Here is a 14,891-nt window from a genome sequence, read left to right as displayed (position 1 = left end):
CTTCCAGTTTATTACTTTTTTTTTAAACACAAGACTAGTACAAAAGTGGGGGTGTGCATAGCAGAGGGGGGGAGCAACTCAGCTGGGAGAAGTGGGAAATGTGGGAAGTGCCCCCACCCTCTTCCAGCCCCGGGGTTTGGGAGAAGCTTCCGGCCTGGGAGCTCAAAGCTGGGCCTGGGCCGGGGTTTGGGCCTGGCCTTGGCACCGCCCTGGGCACGGACTCGGGCCAGGCTGAGCCCAGCCCCTGTCCTGGCGTCGCTCCCTCACAAACCCAGGAATACTTGAAGGTTTTCTTCCTCTGCCCGTCTAAAATGAGAATTAAATGGCTCCTGCTGGCTGGAGTTAAGCCCTTAAAACACTGGAATAGGGCAGGGCTGGGTGGGAAACACCTGGATTTGGGAATGTGAATCCAGCTCTGGGTCTTCAGCTCCACATTTTGGGTGTTAAAACAAAAACCAAAAAAAAAAACATCACAAGGGACCCGCAGTGGTTAAACCCTCAGTGCTTCCCCTGGGGGAGGAGGAGGGAAAACTTCATCAGACCTCAAAGACACAACGCCATCAGGAAACAGCGAAAAAAAACAAACGCCGAAGCTGCACTACGCCTTCACAGTTCGAAAATAAAGAGGAAAAAATTCAAGTCTAACTGGGATTCCTTTCTGGTTCTCCCGGAATCCCAGAGGTGGCGGGGAAGCCTGGCTGTGGTGATTTTACACATTTAGGGAACAGCTCAGGAGCTGGGCCCCGGCTCCAAACCTGGCAAAACCCCGAGCCCAAAACGCTGGGAATGGAGAAAAGCGGTCCAGGGTGGGAAATGGCCCAAATTTGGGTCCCTGCTGCACTTCCAAGCCACTCCCGAAGAGCCTGGGGCCACCCAGAAACCAAGAAATCCACCAAAAATAACCCGAAAAAGCTAAAATGCGCAGAGCTCTGCGCTCTGCCCTTGCCCGAGGCTCGGCTGCCGCCCGGGGACACTCGGGACACCCCGGGCTCATCGATTTGCAGATGAGGTAAATGAATACTGACTGGAAGCGGGCTGGGAGGGGAGGAGATGCCGCGGACCCCAGCACACCCCTGGATTCCACATTCCCGGCGGGATCCTGCCCTTGGCACGCGGCTCCCGGGGCTTTCCTTTTTTTTTTTTTTTTTTTTTTTTTGTTAAAATCTCCAATTTTTTAGGCAAAACCTCCAGTGCATTTGGCCGCCCTGTCCCCACACGGCCCCATCACCAAGCACATCCTGACAGGAGCTCCCAGAGCACAGGAGGAAGCTCCTGAGCTCCTGCCCGGCTCCGCCTCCTCTGCGAGGGGATTTGGTCACCCCGCCCCTGTCCCTGCAGCTGGATCAAACCCCGGGCCCGTTTCACCCAGAAAAGTCCTTTATACCCTGAGAAATCTGCAGAGTTCGGCCAAAAAAAAAAAAAAAAAAAAAAGAAAAAAAAAAGAAAAAAAAGAAAAAAAAAAGCCGGATCCCTGGGGGTGCCCGGGGTTCACAGCGTGGAGCCACCACCCCCTGCGCGGGAGGGAACCGGCGCCAGGCTTGCTCATAACCCCATAACCCATAACCTCATAAACCCATAACTCCATAACCCCATAACCCTACAACCCCATAACCTCACAACCTCATAACTCCATAACCCCATAACCTCACAACCCCATGACTCCACAACCCCACAACCCCATAACCTCATAGCCTATAACCCCATAACCTATAACCCCGCAACCCCATAACCCCAGCCCGACCAACCCCGGCCCCAACCCCGCTGTGCACGGGAGCCCCCGGCGCCCCGCGACGCCCCGAGCACGGCGGGGATTTCGTTCGGGGCTCGTTCGGGGCTCGTTCGGGGCTCGTTCGGGGCTCGTTCCCGCTCCTTCCCCCGCTACCTGCAGCCGCACTCGTCCACCACCATGTCCTCGTAGTGCCGCAGCACCACGTTGTCGCTGTTGTCGTAGTAGAGGATGGAGATGGGCGAGAGCCTGACGGGGACGCAGCAGGGCTGCGGGGTGCCGCGCGGGTCCAGCGAGTGCACCATGGTCTGCAGCACGGCGTGGTTGGTGCTGTTGAGCTCGGCCGCCAGCGGGAAGGGGCAGTCCCCGCCGCAGTAGTTGGCCAGGTAGCCCTGGGGCGCGATGATCCAGTTCTCCCAGCCCACGTCGCTGAAGCTGATGTAAAGCCGGCGGGGTTTGCACAGCGGGCTGGGGCTCACCGCGGGGCTCGGGGCGCTGCTCCTCCTCCTGCGGGCCCGGCACCGCCGCCCCAGCGTCACCGCCAGCAGCGAGGTGGCCGCCAAGGCGTCGCTGCCGGCGCAGGGGCTCCGCGGGCTCCCGCCGTCCCCGGCAGAGATCTCCAGCACCAAGGCCAAATCCCCGCCCGGCACTTTGCCGTCCTTGAGCGCCGCGCTCAGCTCGAAAAGGAGGGATTTGTGCATTCGCACGAACGAGCGCTCCAGCAGCGGCCTCCGGCCGGGCTGCGGCGGCCCCCGGGGGGACGCCGGGTACAGCCGGAGCTCCAGGACCTGCCCCGGCCCGGGCGGCTGGTAGGAGTTGTGGTGGAACTGCAGCTCCAGCTGCGCCATGGTCAGGCGCTCGCCCTCCTCCAGCGCGGAGAGGTTGAAGAACAGGAGCTTCCGCAGACAGAGCCGGCCCCGGGGCTGCCCCTCGGGGAGGAAGCGGCCTGCAAAGGAGAGAGAGACGGGTGCGGGTGGCTGAATCAAACAATCCCCGGGGAGCTGAGAACGGCTCAGAGCAGCCAGATGTGCCCTGGGGCCAGCCGGATGTGCTGCGAGGTCAGACAGATGTGCCCTGGGGTCAGCCAGATGTGCCCTGGGGTCAGCCAGATGTGCCGCGGGTCAGCCAGAGGCGTTGGGACAGTGAGGACAGGGGGGACAAAGCCCAGTCCGAGCATCCCATCCCTGCCCGAGCTGCGGCTGTTCCCATTCCTGCAGCCACATTCCCACTCACCTCTAGCACCGTGCACCCCCGAGCCTGGGATCGGGGCTGGGATCGGGGCTGGGATCGGGGCTGGGATTTAGGGGGCCCCAGGCACAGCTGCCCGCCGTCACCCCCACCTCGGGGTTCCAAACCCATAAACCATCGCCTCCAGCATCCAGAGAGGATTGGGGATTCACTGCAGGGATTTCTCCTGGGTGCGGCCCCGGCTTCGGGACGGAAGGAAGGAAGGAAGGAAGGAAGGAAGGAAGGAAGGAAGGAAGGAAGGAAGGAAGGAAGGAAGGAAGGAAGGAAGGAAGGAAGGAAGGAAGGAAGGAAGGAAGGAAGGAAGGAAGGAAGGAAGGAAGGAAGGAAGGAAGGAAGGAAGGAAGGAAGGAAGGAAGGAAGGAAGGAAGGAAGGAAGGAAGGAAGGAAGGAAGGAAGGAAGGAAGGAAGGAAGGAGGGGAGCCCGGCTCGATGCCAGGGAAAGCTGTGGCTGTACCTTGGTCAGCGAAGACACGGACGATGTTCCCGGGGACATTGAACTCCTCCACCCTACAGGAATCCGGCTCTTCCTGCGGCCGCGGCTGAGTCTTCCTCCTCTGGAACATCCTCCAGAGCACGGGCGGCACCGGGACGGCGCTTTTGGGGCTGGGCTTGGCGCTCAGGCCCAGCGATTTTAAGAGGGAGCTCTCCTGCCGGCTGAGCTCGGCGGCCAGGACGGGGCTCAGCAGAGCCCAGGCGAGGCTGCGGAGGAGCCACATCGCCGCTCTGCTCGCCCGGACAAAGAGCGTCCTCGCTCCAGCCTTTGATGGGCTCGGTGCTCAATTAGCACCGCGGGATTCCCAGGATTGGGCAGAGCCTGGGATCCCTTCCAGGCACCCCTTAACCCTTTCAGCAGCTCAGGGATGAGGATGGAAAATCCAGCGCTGCTCCCGAAAGCCCTGCCCGGAGCTGGGGGCACACCAGGAGCCGGCTCTTCCTCCCCCAAAAATCCCTTTTTAAACTCAATCACGGCGTCCAACGCTTCTCTCTTAAAGCCATCAGCCTCCAGCACGTCAAACCATCGGAGTCCTGCTTCACACGGCCCCAAAAAACATCGGCCAAGAAACCATCGGCCCCAAAAAATCATCACCCCCAAAACCACCGGCCCCAAAGCATCATCCCCCGCCAGTGCCGGGTCCCTGCCCCAGGCAGGCACCCCCGGGCGCCCCGGTCCCTTCCCGGCCATCACAGCAGAGCTGCCACATCGATGTCACCCCCCAGCAGCAGCTGGAGCCCCCCAGCTCGATGCCAGCACTGGAAAATTCAGTTTTATCTCCCCAGGCTCTGCTCCGGCCCATCCTGGGCTGTCAGCTCCCTTCCTGTCCTGCGAATCCCGCTGAAAACCAAGGAATTCCAGCACGGGGCTGCTCCTCCGGCACCCGGAGAGCCACGGGGAGGGGACAAGGCGCTGCCACAGCTCGGGGACATTTCCAGCAGCCCCCAAGTCAGGCTCAGACACAACAAGGCTGGAGGGGAATCAACGGGACAGACAAAAAGTGGGGAGAATCCCACAAATTCCCACACCCGGAATTAACTGGATCCCCCTCCCTCCCCTGGCTGCTCGGGGAGGGAGCTGAGGGATGGGACAGCCAGGGGACAGCCAGGGGACAGCCGTGTCACCAACCCCTGGCCACAGGGACAGCCAGGGGACAGCCAGGGGACAGCGGGGTCTGAGGGACCCAAACCCGCAGAGCTGCCCAGGACAGGGACCCGGGAACCTGCAGGGCTGGAGCTGCCTGGAAATTCAAGTCAGGGAGCAGGAATTCTCTGTTCTCCCTGGAAATCCAGCCTGGAGAACAGGAATTCCCTGCTCTCCCTTCAGCAGGGGACAGTCCTGGGGGGACTCCCCCGGCAGGGACTCGCAGGACCCTTTCTCAGCCACCCCAGGACCCACGCGGGGCTTTTCGAAGCCAATTAAACCTCGCGGGCCTCCTGCAGAGGGCTGGGATGAGGCTCCCGAGGCGGATCTCCAGGCAGAGCTGCCCGGGGGAGCTGCAGGTGACAGTGGGTCACCTCTGCAGCCCCTGGGTGGCAGCTGGAGCGGGGCTGGCCTCGGGCTCCCCTTCCCAGGGCAGGGCAGGAGCTTTTCCCCGGGGCTTGGGGAAGGGTCAGAGGGAGGCTCCGGGGGGAATCACGGGGGGCTGAGAACGCGGAGCGACACCTGGGGACACAAAGCCAGCCCCAAAGCCTACCTGGGCCAGCAGAGCCACCGGTGTGCTGGCCCAAGGGGGCCACGGGGACCCCCCAGCCCCAGGGGACAGGGCACAGGGGACAGGGCACAGGGGACAGCCCAGCCCCGGGGCACAGGGCACAGGGGACAGGGCACAGGGGACAGCCCAGCCCCAGGGCACGGTCCTGGCAGAGGCGGTGGCAGGGGACAGGGGTGAAGCTCTCCCGGGGCCCGTCCTTTGTCCCGTGCAGGGTCCCAGCGCCGGGCCCCGGCAGCCGCTGGCCTCACAACCTCTTGTCCTTCACGAGGCCGTTCTTGAGGTGCAGCCTGGGGAAGAGCAGAGCCCTCGGTCAGCCCCGCTGCCCCACCCCAAAGTTCCCTCCCTCGTCTCCCTGTCCCCAGATTTGTGTGGCTGATCCAGGGAAAAGCTCCAGGGAGAGCTCAGAGCCCCCTCCAGAGCTGGGGAGGGATTTGGGACAGGACACAGGGAACGGCTCCCACTGCCAGAGGGCAGGGATGGATGGGACATTGGGAAGGAATTCCTCCCTGCGAGGATTCAAGGCCAGGCTGGAAAGAGAAGCTCCAGGGAAACCCTGGAGCCACTTCCAGAGCCTCAAGGGGCTCCAAGGAGCCTCCTGGAGAGGATTTGGGATGAGGGATGGAATTCCAGGACACAGGGGATGGCTTCAAACTGGGAAAGGGGAATCTGGGTGGGATTTTGGGCAGGAATTCCTGGCTGTGAGGGTGGGGAGGGGCTGGGCTGGAATTCCCAGAGCGGCCATGGCTGCCCCTGGATCCCTGGAAGTACCCAAAGCCAGACCCTGGGATGGTTTGAAGATGTCCCGGGGGTGGAACTTCAGGGTTTTCCAACCCACACCGGTGTGGAGCTCCAGGTGTGCCACCCACGCACCTTTCCTTCAGAGCCCGGGGCAGTTGGATCCCGGGCTCCTTCCCGGCTCTGCTGCTCTCCTCCACGTCGTACTCGCGGACGTCGTTCACCTCCTGCATCTGCCCCAGCAGCACCTTGGCCACGAACAGCACGATGTACTGGGGGGGACAGAGACCCTCAGAGACCCCCAGGCTGGGGGGGACCTTTTCCTGCTGTCCCCACCCCGCTGGGGCAGGGATGGGGTTTGTGACTCGGAGCAGAATTCCTGGAACTCACCTTCCCTGATTGCATCCCGCGGGATGATGGAATCAGCAGCTGCCCTGCCCTGCCCTGCCCTGCCCCACAGGATCCCCCCTTTCCCCCCTCCCCAAAGCTTGGGGAATGCAGGGAACATTCCCAGAAACGTTCACACCTCTCTCCAACTGCCGCTGCTGTTATCACTCCCTCCCTGTGGATCCCCGGGGTGGCAGATGGTCTGAATTCCAAAGGGAACCACCCCCGAAACCTCCTCTCCTGAAATCCCAAAACCTCCTCCCCTGAACCCCCCAAAACCTCCTCCCCTGAACCCCCCAAAGCCTCCTCCAGCCCTGCAATCCCACAGGAGCGGTGAGGACAGGGCTGACCCCAAGGCGAGGGGACATTTTCCTGCTGTCCCCTGTGGGGTGGCCGCGAGCCCGGGGCACCCACCAGGAACCAGTAGATGTTCATCAGGGTGAGCACGAGCAGCAGGGCGTTGAAGAAGAAGTAGAAGGGGATGTTGGGGACAGACTGGAGGCTGGAGTGGCAGGTGGCGTAGAGCACCTTGAGGGGGAACCAGTAGAGGCGGAACCAGAACCTGCCAGGGACAGGGACAGGGACAGGGTTTAGTGTCCCCCTGGCAGGGGACAGGGCCAGCACAGCTCCCCTGGCGCCCCAATCCCTGCTCCAGGCACGGGGCAGGGCAGCAGCACTTCCCAAAGGTTTGGTGCCGAGGCAGGGCCGCGCTGCGGGGCTGGGTGGGAAAACCTTTGGGAGCTTTGTCCAGACCTGTGCACCCCCAGTTCCTCACCTAAAATCTTCCCCCAAAACTGAGGCTGTGGCTCATCCATCCATCCGTCCATCCATCATCCATCCATCCATCCATCCATCCATCCATCCATCCATCCCTCCATCCATCCATCCATCCATCCATGCTTCCATCCATCCGTCATCCATCCATCCATCCATCATCCATCCATCCATCATCCATCCATCCATCATCCATCCATGCTTCCATCCATCCGTCATCCGTCCATCCATCCATCCATCCATCCATCCATCCATCATCCATCCATCCATCCATGCTTCCATCCATCCATCCATCCATCATCCATCCATCCATCCCTCCATCCATCATCCATCCATCCATCCTCTTTGTTTTCCTCCCTCCTCTCCCCGGGAGCAGCTGGAACCCGGCACAGCCCCAGCTCCCTTTTCCTGCCTGGAAAACCTCTCCTCGCTGCTGAGAGCCGGGAGAGCGGCAGCCGCCGCTCCTCCCCTCCGTGCCCGGGGCCATTTGTCGCGCTGGCGGTGTCGCCCGCGGTGTCGCAGCGCTTCACAGGCGCTCCGCGGTGACAGACGGCCCCGCACTTCAGAGGGATTCCGAGCCCAGCGTGGGGCCGCGCTCTGCGGGAGCTCGGCACAAATCCCCCGGGAGACGGAGCGGGGGGTCCCAAAAACCGGCGGGAGGGTGGGGAAGTGCGAGCAGGGGGACAAAAACATCCACCGAGGAGGGTCGGGATTGGGATCGGGGGGAACAGCCAGCAGGGAGGGTCGGGGGTGGGATGGGGGACACAAATCCAGCGGGGAAAAGGCCGGGATTGGGGTGAGGGGTGCAAATCCAGCTGGGGAAAGGTCGGGATTGGGATGGGGGACAGAAATCCAGCAGGGAAAAGGTTGGGATTGGGATGGGGGACACAAATCCAAGACGGGGATCAGGGACACAAATCCAGCAGGGAAGAAGGTTGGGATTGGAGTGAGGGACACAAATCCAGGACAGGGATCAGGGCTGAGATCAGGGACACAAATCCAGCAGGGAGAAGGATCGGGACTGGGGTGAAGGACACAAATCCAGGGCTGGGGTCAGGGACACAAATCCAGGACAGGGATCAGGGTTGGGGTCAGGGACACAAATCCAGCAGGGAGAAGGATCAGGGCTGGGGTCAGGGACACAAATCCAGGACAGGGATCAGGGTTGGGGTCAGGGACACAAATCCAGCAGGAAGAAGGATCAGGGCTGGGGTCAGGGGTACAAATCCAGCAGGGAGAAGGATCGGGACTGGGGTGAAGGACACAAATCCAGGGCTGGGGTCAGGGCCAGACGCACCAGCTGACGCTGAAGGTGAGGCAGCCGATGTTGGAGACGACGTCGTTGAGGCGGTGGTAGACCCCGCCACGGTGCTTGAAGTACACGTTGAGCTTGGTGAACTCCAGCTGCACGTCATTGACGTCGTGCAGGAACAGCACCAGGATGCCCACGTTGTGGTACCTGTGGGGAAACAACGGGGGAAATGGGGAAAATCAGGAAAAAATGGGAAAAAATGGCAGGGAAAAGGGTGGGGGAAAAAAGGGGGAGGAAAAAAGGGGGGAAGAAAAAAAGAGGGAGGAAAAAAAAGGAGGAAGAAAGGGGAGAAAAAGGGGGGGGGGAAAGGGGAGAGAAAAAGGGCGGGAAAAAAGGGTGGGAAAATGGCGGAGGAAAAAGGGCGGGAAAAAAGCGTGAGGGGGAGAAAAAGTGGGAGGGAAAAAAGAGGAAAGAAAGGGGAAAAAAGGACAAAAAATAGGGCAAAAAAAAAAAAAAGGAGGGGAAAACAGGATTAAAGGGGGAAAACCAGGGAAAAATAGGGTGGAAAAACAGGGTGGAAAAATGGGGTGGAAAAACGGGGGGAGGAAAATGGGATGAAATGGGGGGAAAAAAGGGGGGGGGAATGGGAAAAACGGGGGAAAAACAAGGAGCAGAGATGGAGGAATGTTGATGCTGGCTCCCAGCACCCCAATCTGCCATTCCCTGCGTGACCCAGGCACTCACACCTGCTGTGTCCAGAGGGCTCTGGAGCATGGAGAACCCACCCCGAGCCCAGGACTGGGATCAGGGAAAAGGTGGGGATTGGGGTGAGGGACACAAATCCAGCAGGGAAAAGGTGGGGATTGGGATGAGGGACACAAATCCAGCAGGGAAAAGGTGGGGATTGGGGTGAGGGACACAAATCCAGCAGGAAAGGTCAGGATTGAGGTGAAGGACACAAACCCAGCAGGGAAAAGGTGGGATTGGGATGAGGGACACAAACCCAGCAGGGAATGTTGGGACTGCGGTGAGGGACACAGACCTCACACGGGACATCCCCACGGGATTCCCGGAGGGCTCCAGGGCCTGGCCGGGCTCTGGGGCTCACCTGAAGGCGTAGGAGGAGGCGATGAGGGTCAGGGCCACCACGTGGTGCAGCAGCATCACCACCGAGTCCTTGCGCCACGTGTCCATGTAGGCGGTGGCGTAGAGCGAGTGCCCGTAGAAGCTGCCCTGCAGCAGGTAGGCGATGGCGATGTCCCTGGGCACCTCCATGCCCTGCTTCCAGTCTGGGGGGACACGGGGACACCGGTCACACCGGCACTGGGGACACTGATCACACCAGGACACCGGCACTGGGGACACCGATCACACCGGTCACACCGGGACACCGGCACTGGGGACACCGGTCACACCAGGACACCGGCACTGGGGACACTGATCACACCGGGACACTGTCACACCGGCACTGGGGACACCGATCACACCGGCACTGGGGACACTGATCACACCAGGACACCGGCACTGGGGACACCGGTCACACCGGGACACCGGCACTGGGGACACCGATCACACCGGTCACACAGGGACACTGATCACACCAGGACACTGGTCACACTGGCATCGAGTGTGACTCCCAAAATCCGGGCAGGGAGGAACGGGCAGCTCTGCTTGGGGTTGATCCGAACAAAATTCCTCATCCTGGCTTCCAAGGGGGACAGGGACTGCCAGGGAGAGCCCGGGAATCACAGGAACACATGGAACAGCCCGGGAATCACAGGAGAACATGGTTTGTCCCTGGCCACAGCAGGGGCTGGAATTAGGGGGTTTTAAACCCCTGGTTTGGCGCAGGGAGTTTGAGGTGATTTTTAGGCTCTGGTTTGCTGCCCCTGCCCGTGGCCATGAGCTGATCTTCGAGATCCATCCCATCCCATCCCATCCCATCCCATCCCATCCCATGGATCCCATCCCATCCCATCCCATCCCATCCCATCCCATCCCATCCCATCCCATCCCATCCCATCCCATCCCATCCCATCCCATCCCATCCCATCCCATCCCATCATTTAATCCTGATTATTTAAATCCCGATTTACCTCCCCAGCCCCTCCAGCAGCCCCCGAGTGACCGAAAGAAATTCTCAGACACCCCTTTGCGCCCTGTCTGCACCCAGGGCACGATAAAAACATGGAAATTTAGGGGTTGCCTCCCTTTTTTCCTCACCATAGAAGACAGAGGGGGGGTCGTGGAAGAAGGGGTAGTCGGTGCCGAAGAGCAGGTAGGCGCCGTAGGACCAGGACAGGGAGTAGAAAAGCAACTTCCAGGCACTCTCGGGCATCTTGGCAGCATCTTTGGGCTGCAGGTTGCACCATTCCGCAAAGGGCTGCGAGGGGAAAAAACGGGAATTTCATCAGGGAGGGGGACAGGAGCATCCCCAGGGCGGGGAGCAGCAGAATTCCCAGAGCTGCCGTGGTGCCAGCCAGGCTCAGATCCCCGTTTTTCCAGCAGGAGAGAGGCTGCAGAGGCTGAGGGAAGGGGAAATCGGGAGGCTGGAGGTGTGGAAGTGGAGCCCAGAGCATCCTCCCCCATCCCGGGAGCATCCCGCTCACGGCTGGCTCCGGCAGGGTGGAGCCGAGAACTCGTAAAAGAACAATAAAGCCCAGCACAGCACAGCCCTGGGTTTTTTGGGAATAAACTGACCCAACAAGGCACAGCCTTCGGTTTTTTGGGAATAAAGTGACCCAGCAAGGCACCACCTCATTTTTTTGGGAATAAACGGGCCCAGCACAGCACAGCCCCGGGTTTTTTGGGAATAAACGGGCCCAGCACAGCACAGCCCCGGGTTTTTTGGGAACAAAGGGAGCAGGCGGTGCTGCCTTTCCCCGTGTGCTCCCAGGGCTCCGGTCGGGAGTTTTCCTGCCCCTGGGTGGCAGCTGAGCGGTTCCAGATCCCATTCCTGCCTCCCGTCAGGGCGGTGACAGCGCCAGGAGCCCCCGGGGCAGGGCACAGGGAAGGGTTTGGGGGAACCAAAGCGCTGCCAACCCCCAGATCCCCCCTCGGAACCTCCAGATGAGCCGGAGGTGAAAACAAAACTCCTGGAGAGTAACTGGACCCTGCCCCGGGTCAGCACTTTCTGCTCCTAAATTAAGGTCCCAGCTGTCCCCAGGCTGCGGCTGCCCCGCGGTTCTGGCTGGGTCCCCTTTTCCAGGGGCTCCCATCCCAAAAAGCTCTGGATTCCCCAGGCCTGGAGCCGCTGCCAAGGCCTTTTGCAACGGCAGGAAAGAGGAGGAAGCTCGGAGGGGGAATAAATAATGCAGAGACAGAAAGTCCTGGGCACGGGAGGCGCCGATTGTTGGAGTGGCACGGGGACGGCTCACGGGGATTTGGGATCCTCAAATCCCCACTCACCCCACAGGGATCATCCAGTTCCAGCCCTGCCCCGATCCCAGGGGGGATCTGGGATCCTCAAATCCCCGCTCTCCCCACAGAGGTTTGGGATGGAGGGACCAAAAGGATCTGTGGGGTCCCTTCCCCTAACCCAGGGTGGATTTGGGATGCTGAGCCTCAAATCCCCGCTCACCCCACGGGGGTTTGGGGTGGGGGCACCACAGGAACCATCCGGTCCCAGCCCTTCCCCAGTCCCAGGGGCTCCAGCAGTGGGAACCGCCTCTGGAGCAGGGGCAGGAGGGAGGGAGGGGACACAGGGGTGACACGGGGGGACAGAGGGAGGACACGGGGGTGACACGGGGGGACACGGGGGGACACGGGGGGACACGGGGGGACACGGGGGGACAGAGGGAGGACACGAGGGGACACGGGGGGACACGGGGGGACACGGGGGTGTCCCGGGGCTGCCCAAGGAGCCGCCTCTGCCCTGTGGGGTGGGGAGGGGGCTGGCGATGTCCTCCCATCACCCGGCCGCCGTTGCCATGGTGACGGCGCAGGATGCCTGTTGCCACGGGCGACCGGAGCTGCGTCGGGAGCCGGGATGGGGCTGGGAGAGCCCAGGGCTGCTGGAGAGTGATGTCATGGGGATCTGCTTAAAGGGAAACCTCCCCCTCCTCCTCCTCCTCACGGGGCCCTTTTCCAGCCTCCAGCACAGCCGGGGATCCCTGAATCCACTCCCAGGTCCAGAAATCTGCAGCCAGGGATCCCTAAATCCACACTCAGCAGCTCCAGGGATCCTGAAATCTGCAGCCAGGGATCCCTAAATCCACACCCAGCAGCTCCAGGGATCCCTAAATCCAATACCGGGGATCCCCAAATCCAGAGATCCCCAAATCTGCATCCAGGGATCCCCAGATCCAGCCCCAGCGCCAGAGCAGGGCTCGGGAGCAGCAGGAAGGGCCCGGGGGGGTTGAGTCGGGGTTTGTTGCAGAGGAATTGGATCCCCGGGCCGGAGCGGTGCCAGGGCCGGCGCCGGGCACAGCGCGTTCCCGAGGGACACAAAGGAGCGGCTGGCACCGAGCATCCCGGGGATTGGCAGCTTTTCCTGGGGCACAGGAGCCAGGACAGCTCCCGAGGCCAGCCCGGCCTCATCCAGAGCCTCCTGCTCCTGCCCAGGGCGTCCCGGGGCTGTGGGGGCTGCCCAAGGGACTCTGTCCCCTCTGTCTGTCCCCTCTGTCTATCCCCTCTGTCTGTCCCCTCTGTCTGTCCCCTCTGTCCCCTCTGTCTGTCCCCTCTGTCTGTCCCCTCTGTCTGTCCTCTCTGTCTGTCCCTGGATCGGCCACACTGGGGATGGGGCTCCCAAAGGATCCCACAGTGGCTTGGAAGAATGGCTTAGGGAATAAACGGATCCAGCACGGCACAGCTTCATTTCTTTGGGAATAAATGAACCCAGCACGGCACAGCCCCGGGTTTTTGGGATTAAGCTGAGCAAGGGAGAAGTCCCCTGCTGAAGGTTTTGGTTTTGTTTCCTGGGGTTTTGTTTCCTGGGGTTTTGTTCCTCTCCCTGGGAGCGGCTCCCCGGTGCCCAGCACCTCCCTGCCCAGTAAGGGAACTTTTCCCCACTCAATTGCCAGGATTGAATTTTCCCATCCCCGGCACTGCCGGGGGTCACTTGGAGCAGGAAACGTCCCCAGAAGTGACCCCGAGCAGAGTCTGGGGGCAGAGGACACCGAGCTGGGGGCAGGCTCTGCTTTTTCCTCCTCCCAGCACAAACCCTGGAAGCTCGGAGGGGACAAAAGCCACAACAAAAGGCTCTTTATTCCCACAGCTCTGCTGTGTCAGCGCCGGGGCGTCCTCAGAGCCTCTCCCTCTGCTCCTCGGCCCTCCAGGGACACGGGATCAAGGGAAAATTAAAATAATAATAATAATATTATCAATATTTTGGTGGGAAAATGTTGTCCAGAGCTTGGCGTGGGGTGGGGAAACTGAGGCACGGAGCTGCCGCTGCTGCTGGCGTGGTTTTGGTTTAGGGCAAAGTCGGAAGAAAACTCTCGAATCTCGAGGGTCTTTTTACAGAAAAGCCACAATTCCCATCCTCTCCCACAGCAATTCCAGCGAGGAGAAACTTCCCCACCCCTTCCCAGGCCAGCGCCGGGGCCGGAGCTGTTCCTCCCTGCGGCCAGGGAAAGCTGATGCCAGAATCCTGCCAGCATCTCATCAGGGTCAGGCAGATGCAGATGGAGCCACGGGAAGCACTCAGCCCCCCTCGGCCTTCTGCAGTTACAGGAGTGACCCATTTCCCTGGGGAACAGTGCCAGGAGCTGCCAGGAGCTGCCAGGAGCTGCCAGGAGCTGCCAGGAGCGGTTAGGATCTGCCAGGAGCTGCCAGGAGCTGCCAGGATCTACCAGGAGCTACCAGGAGCTGCCAGGACCTGCCAGGAGCTACCAGAAGCCACCGGGATCTGCCAGGACCTGCCAGGAGCTACCAGGAGCGGTTAGGATCTACCAGGAGCCACCAGGAGCTACCAGGAGCTCCGGGGGGGCTCCCAGGGCTCAGCCCTCGCTCTGGGGGAGCCGGGGATGGACTCCAGTTTGTTCCAGCCTCAATCCAGCACTGCCAGGTGCCCTCAGAGCCGGATGGGGCAGGGGAAGAGGGAAAAATCCAGTCTGGTACAAAATTCCCAGAACTTTCTTTGCCCACAGCCCCTTTGAGCCGTCCCAGAGAATGAGGGGAAATCCAGTCTGGCACAAAATTCCCAGAACTTTCTTCACCCACGGCTCCTTCAGTGCATCCTGGACAGACAGGGAATGAGCGGGGAAATCCAGTCTGGCACAAAATTCCCAGCAGATTCCTCACCCACAGCTCCTCCAGTGCATCACGGACGGAGAGGGAGTGAGGGAAAAATCCAGCACAAAATTCCCAGCAGATTCCTCCCCATCAGCAGCCCCGGAGGGCTCAGGCTGGACCTCGCACAAGGTCAGGACCCCAACAAATAAACTAAAACCTTTAGGGCAGGGGGGCAGCAGCGACCGCCCGAGGATCCGGCTCAGGCAGGGGACGCGGAGCGAGGCCTGGCCCAGGGAGGTGACAAAAACACCTCGGGGCCGTGCCCCGAACCCCAAAACCCTCCCGATTCCACGGGTTCCGCGCTCCGAGCAGAGCCCGCGGCGCCTCG

General features: G+C 61.2%; 2 protein-coding genes across 3 annotated transcripts; both read right to left on the bottom strand.

The window, feature by feature from the left end:
* Positions 1 to 362: 362 nt before the first annotated feature.
* On the bottom strand, positions 363 to 4,578 carry GDF1 (growth differentiation factor 1). The gene is made up of 2 exons (XM_040086714.2): positions 3,429 to 4,578; positions 363 to 2,672 (listed from the first exon to the last, which is right to left on the bottom strand). Exons 1-2 carry the CDS (start codon positions 3,688 to 3,690, stop codon positions 1,879 to 1,881), a joined length of 1,056 nt encoding a protein of 351 aa, XP_039942648.1. The 5' UTR covers positions 3,691 to 4,578; the 3' UTR covers positions 363 to 1,878.
* Positions 4,579 to 4,611: 33 nt separating this feature from the next.
* CERS1 (ceramide synthase 1) lies at positions 4,612 to 10,730 on the bottom strand. 2 transcript variants are annotated; one of them, XM_040086715.2, is made up of 6 exons: positions 10,553 to 10,730; positions 9,438 to 9,618; positions 8,375 to 8,536; positions 6,718 to 6,865; positions 6,052 to 6,188; positions 4,612 to 5,468 (listed from the first exon to the last, which is right to left on the bottom strand). In XM_040086715.2, the coding sequence occupies exons 1-6, from the start codon at positions 10,665 to 10,667 to the stop codon at positions 5,426 to 5,428; spliced, it is 786 nt and encodes a 261-aa protein (XP_039942649.1). In that variant the 5' UTR covers positions 10,668 to 10,730; the 3' UTR covers positions 4,612 to 5,425. The 2 variants fall into 2 exon arrangements, with proteins under 2 accessions (XP_039942649.1, XP_039942650.1); XM_040086716.2 differs by having other exon boundaries at positions 6,052 to 6,164.
* Positions 10,731 to 14,891: the final 4,161 nt, after the last annotated feature.

Source organism: Hirundo rustica, chromosome 26 (genome assembly GCF_015227805.2).
Source record: "Hirundo rustica isolate bHirRus1 chromosome 26, bHirRus1.pri.v3, whole genome shotgun sequence".
NCBI lineage: Eukaryota > Metazoa > Chordata > Aves > Passeriformes > Hirundinidae > Hirundo > Hirundo rustica.
The sequence above is the reverse complement of the archived record's forward strand: the minus strand, read 5'-3'. Positions and strand labels throughout refer to the sequence as shown.

What these genes read in the sequence shown, in the direction of transcription:
- GDF1 (XM_040086714.2), bottom strand. Translation starts at nt 3,690, where the DNA reads ATGTGGCTCCTCCGCAGCCTCGCCTGGGCTCTGCTGAGCCCCGTCCTG. An exon ending in CCGTGTCTTCGCTGACCAAG is followed by an intron (nt 2,673 to 3,428) that starts GTACAGCCACAG and finishes TCTCCTTTGCAG; the next exon opens with GCCGCTTCCTCCCCGAGGGG.
- CERS1 (XM_040086715.2), bottom strand. Translation starts at nt 10,667, where the DNA reads ATGCCCGAGAGTGCCTGGAAGTTGCTTTTCTACTCCCTGTCCTGGTCC. An exon ending in CTCACCTTCAGCGTCAGCTG is followed by an intron (nt 6,866 to 8,374) that starts GTGCGTCTGGCC and finishes TGTCCCTGGCAG; the next exon opens with GTTCTGGTTCCGCCTCTACT. An exon ending in CCCCGGGCTCTGAAGGAAAG is followed by an intron (nt 5,469 to 6,051) that starts GTGCGTGGGTGG and finishes GCTCTTCCCCAG; the next exon opens with GCTGCACCTCAAGAACGGCC.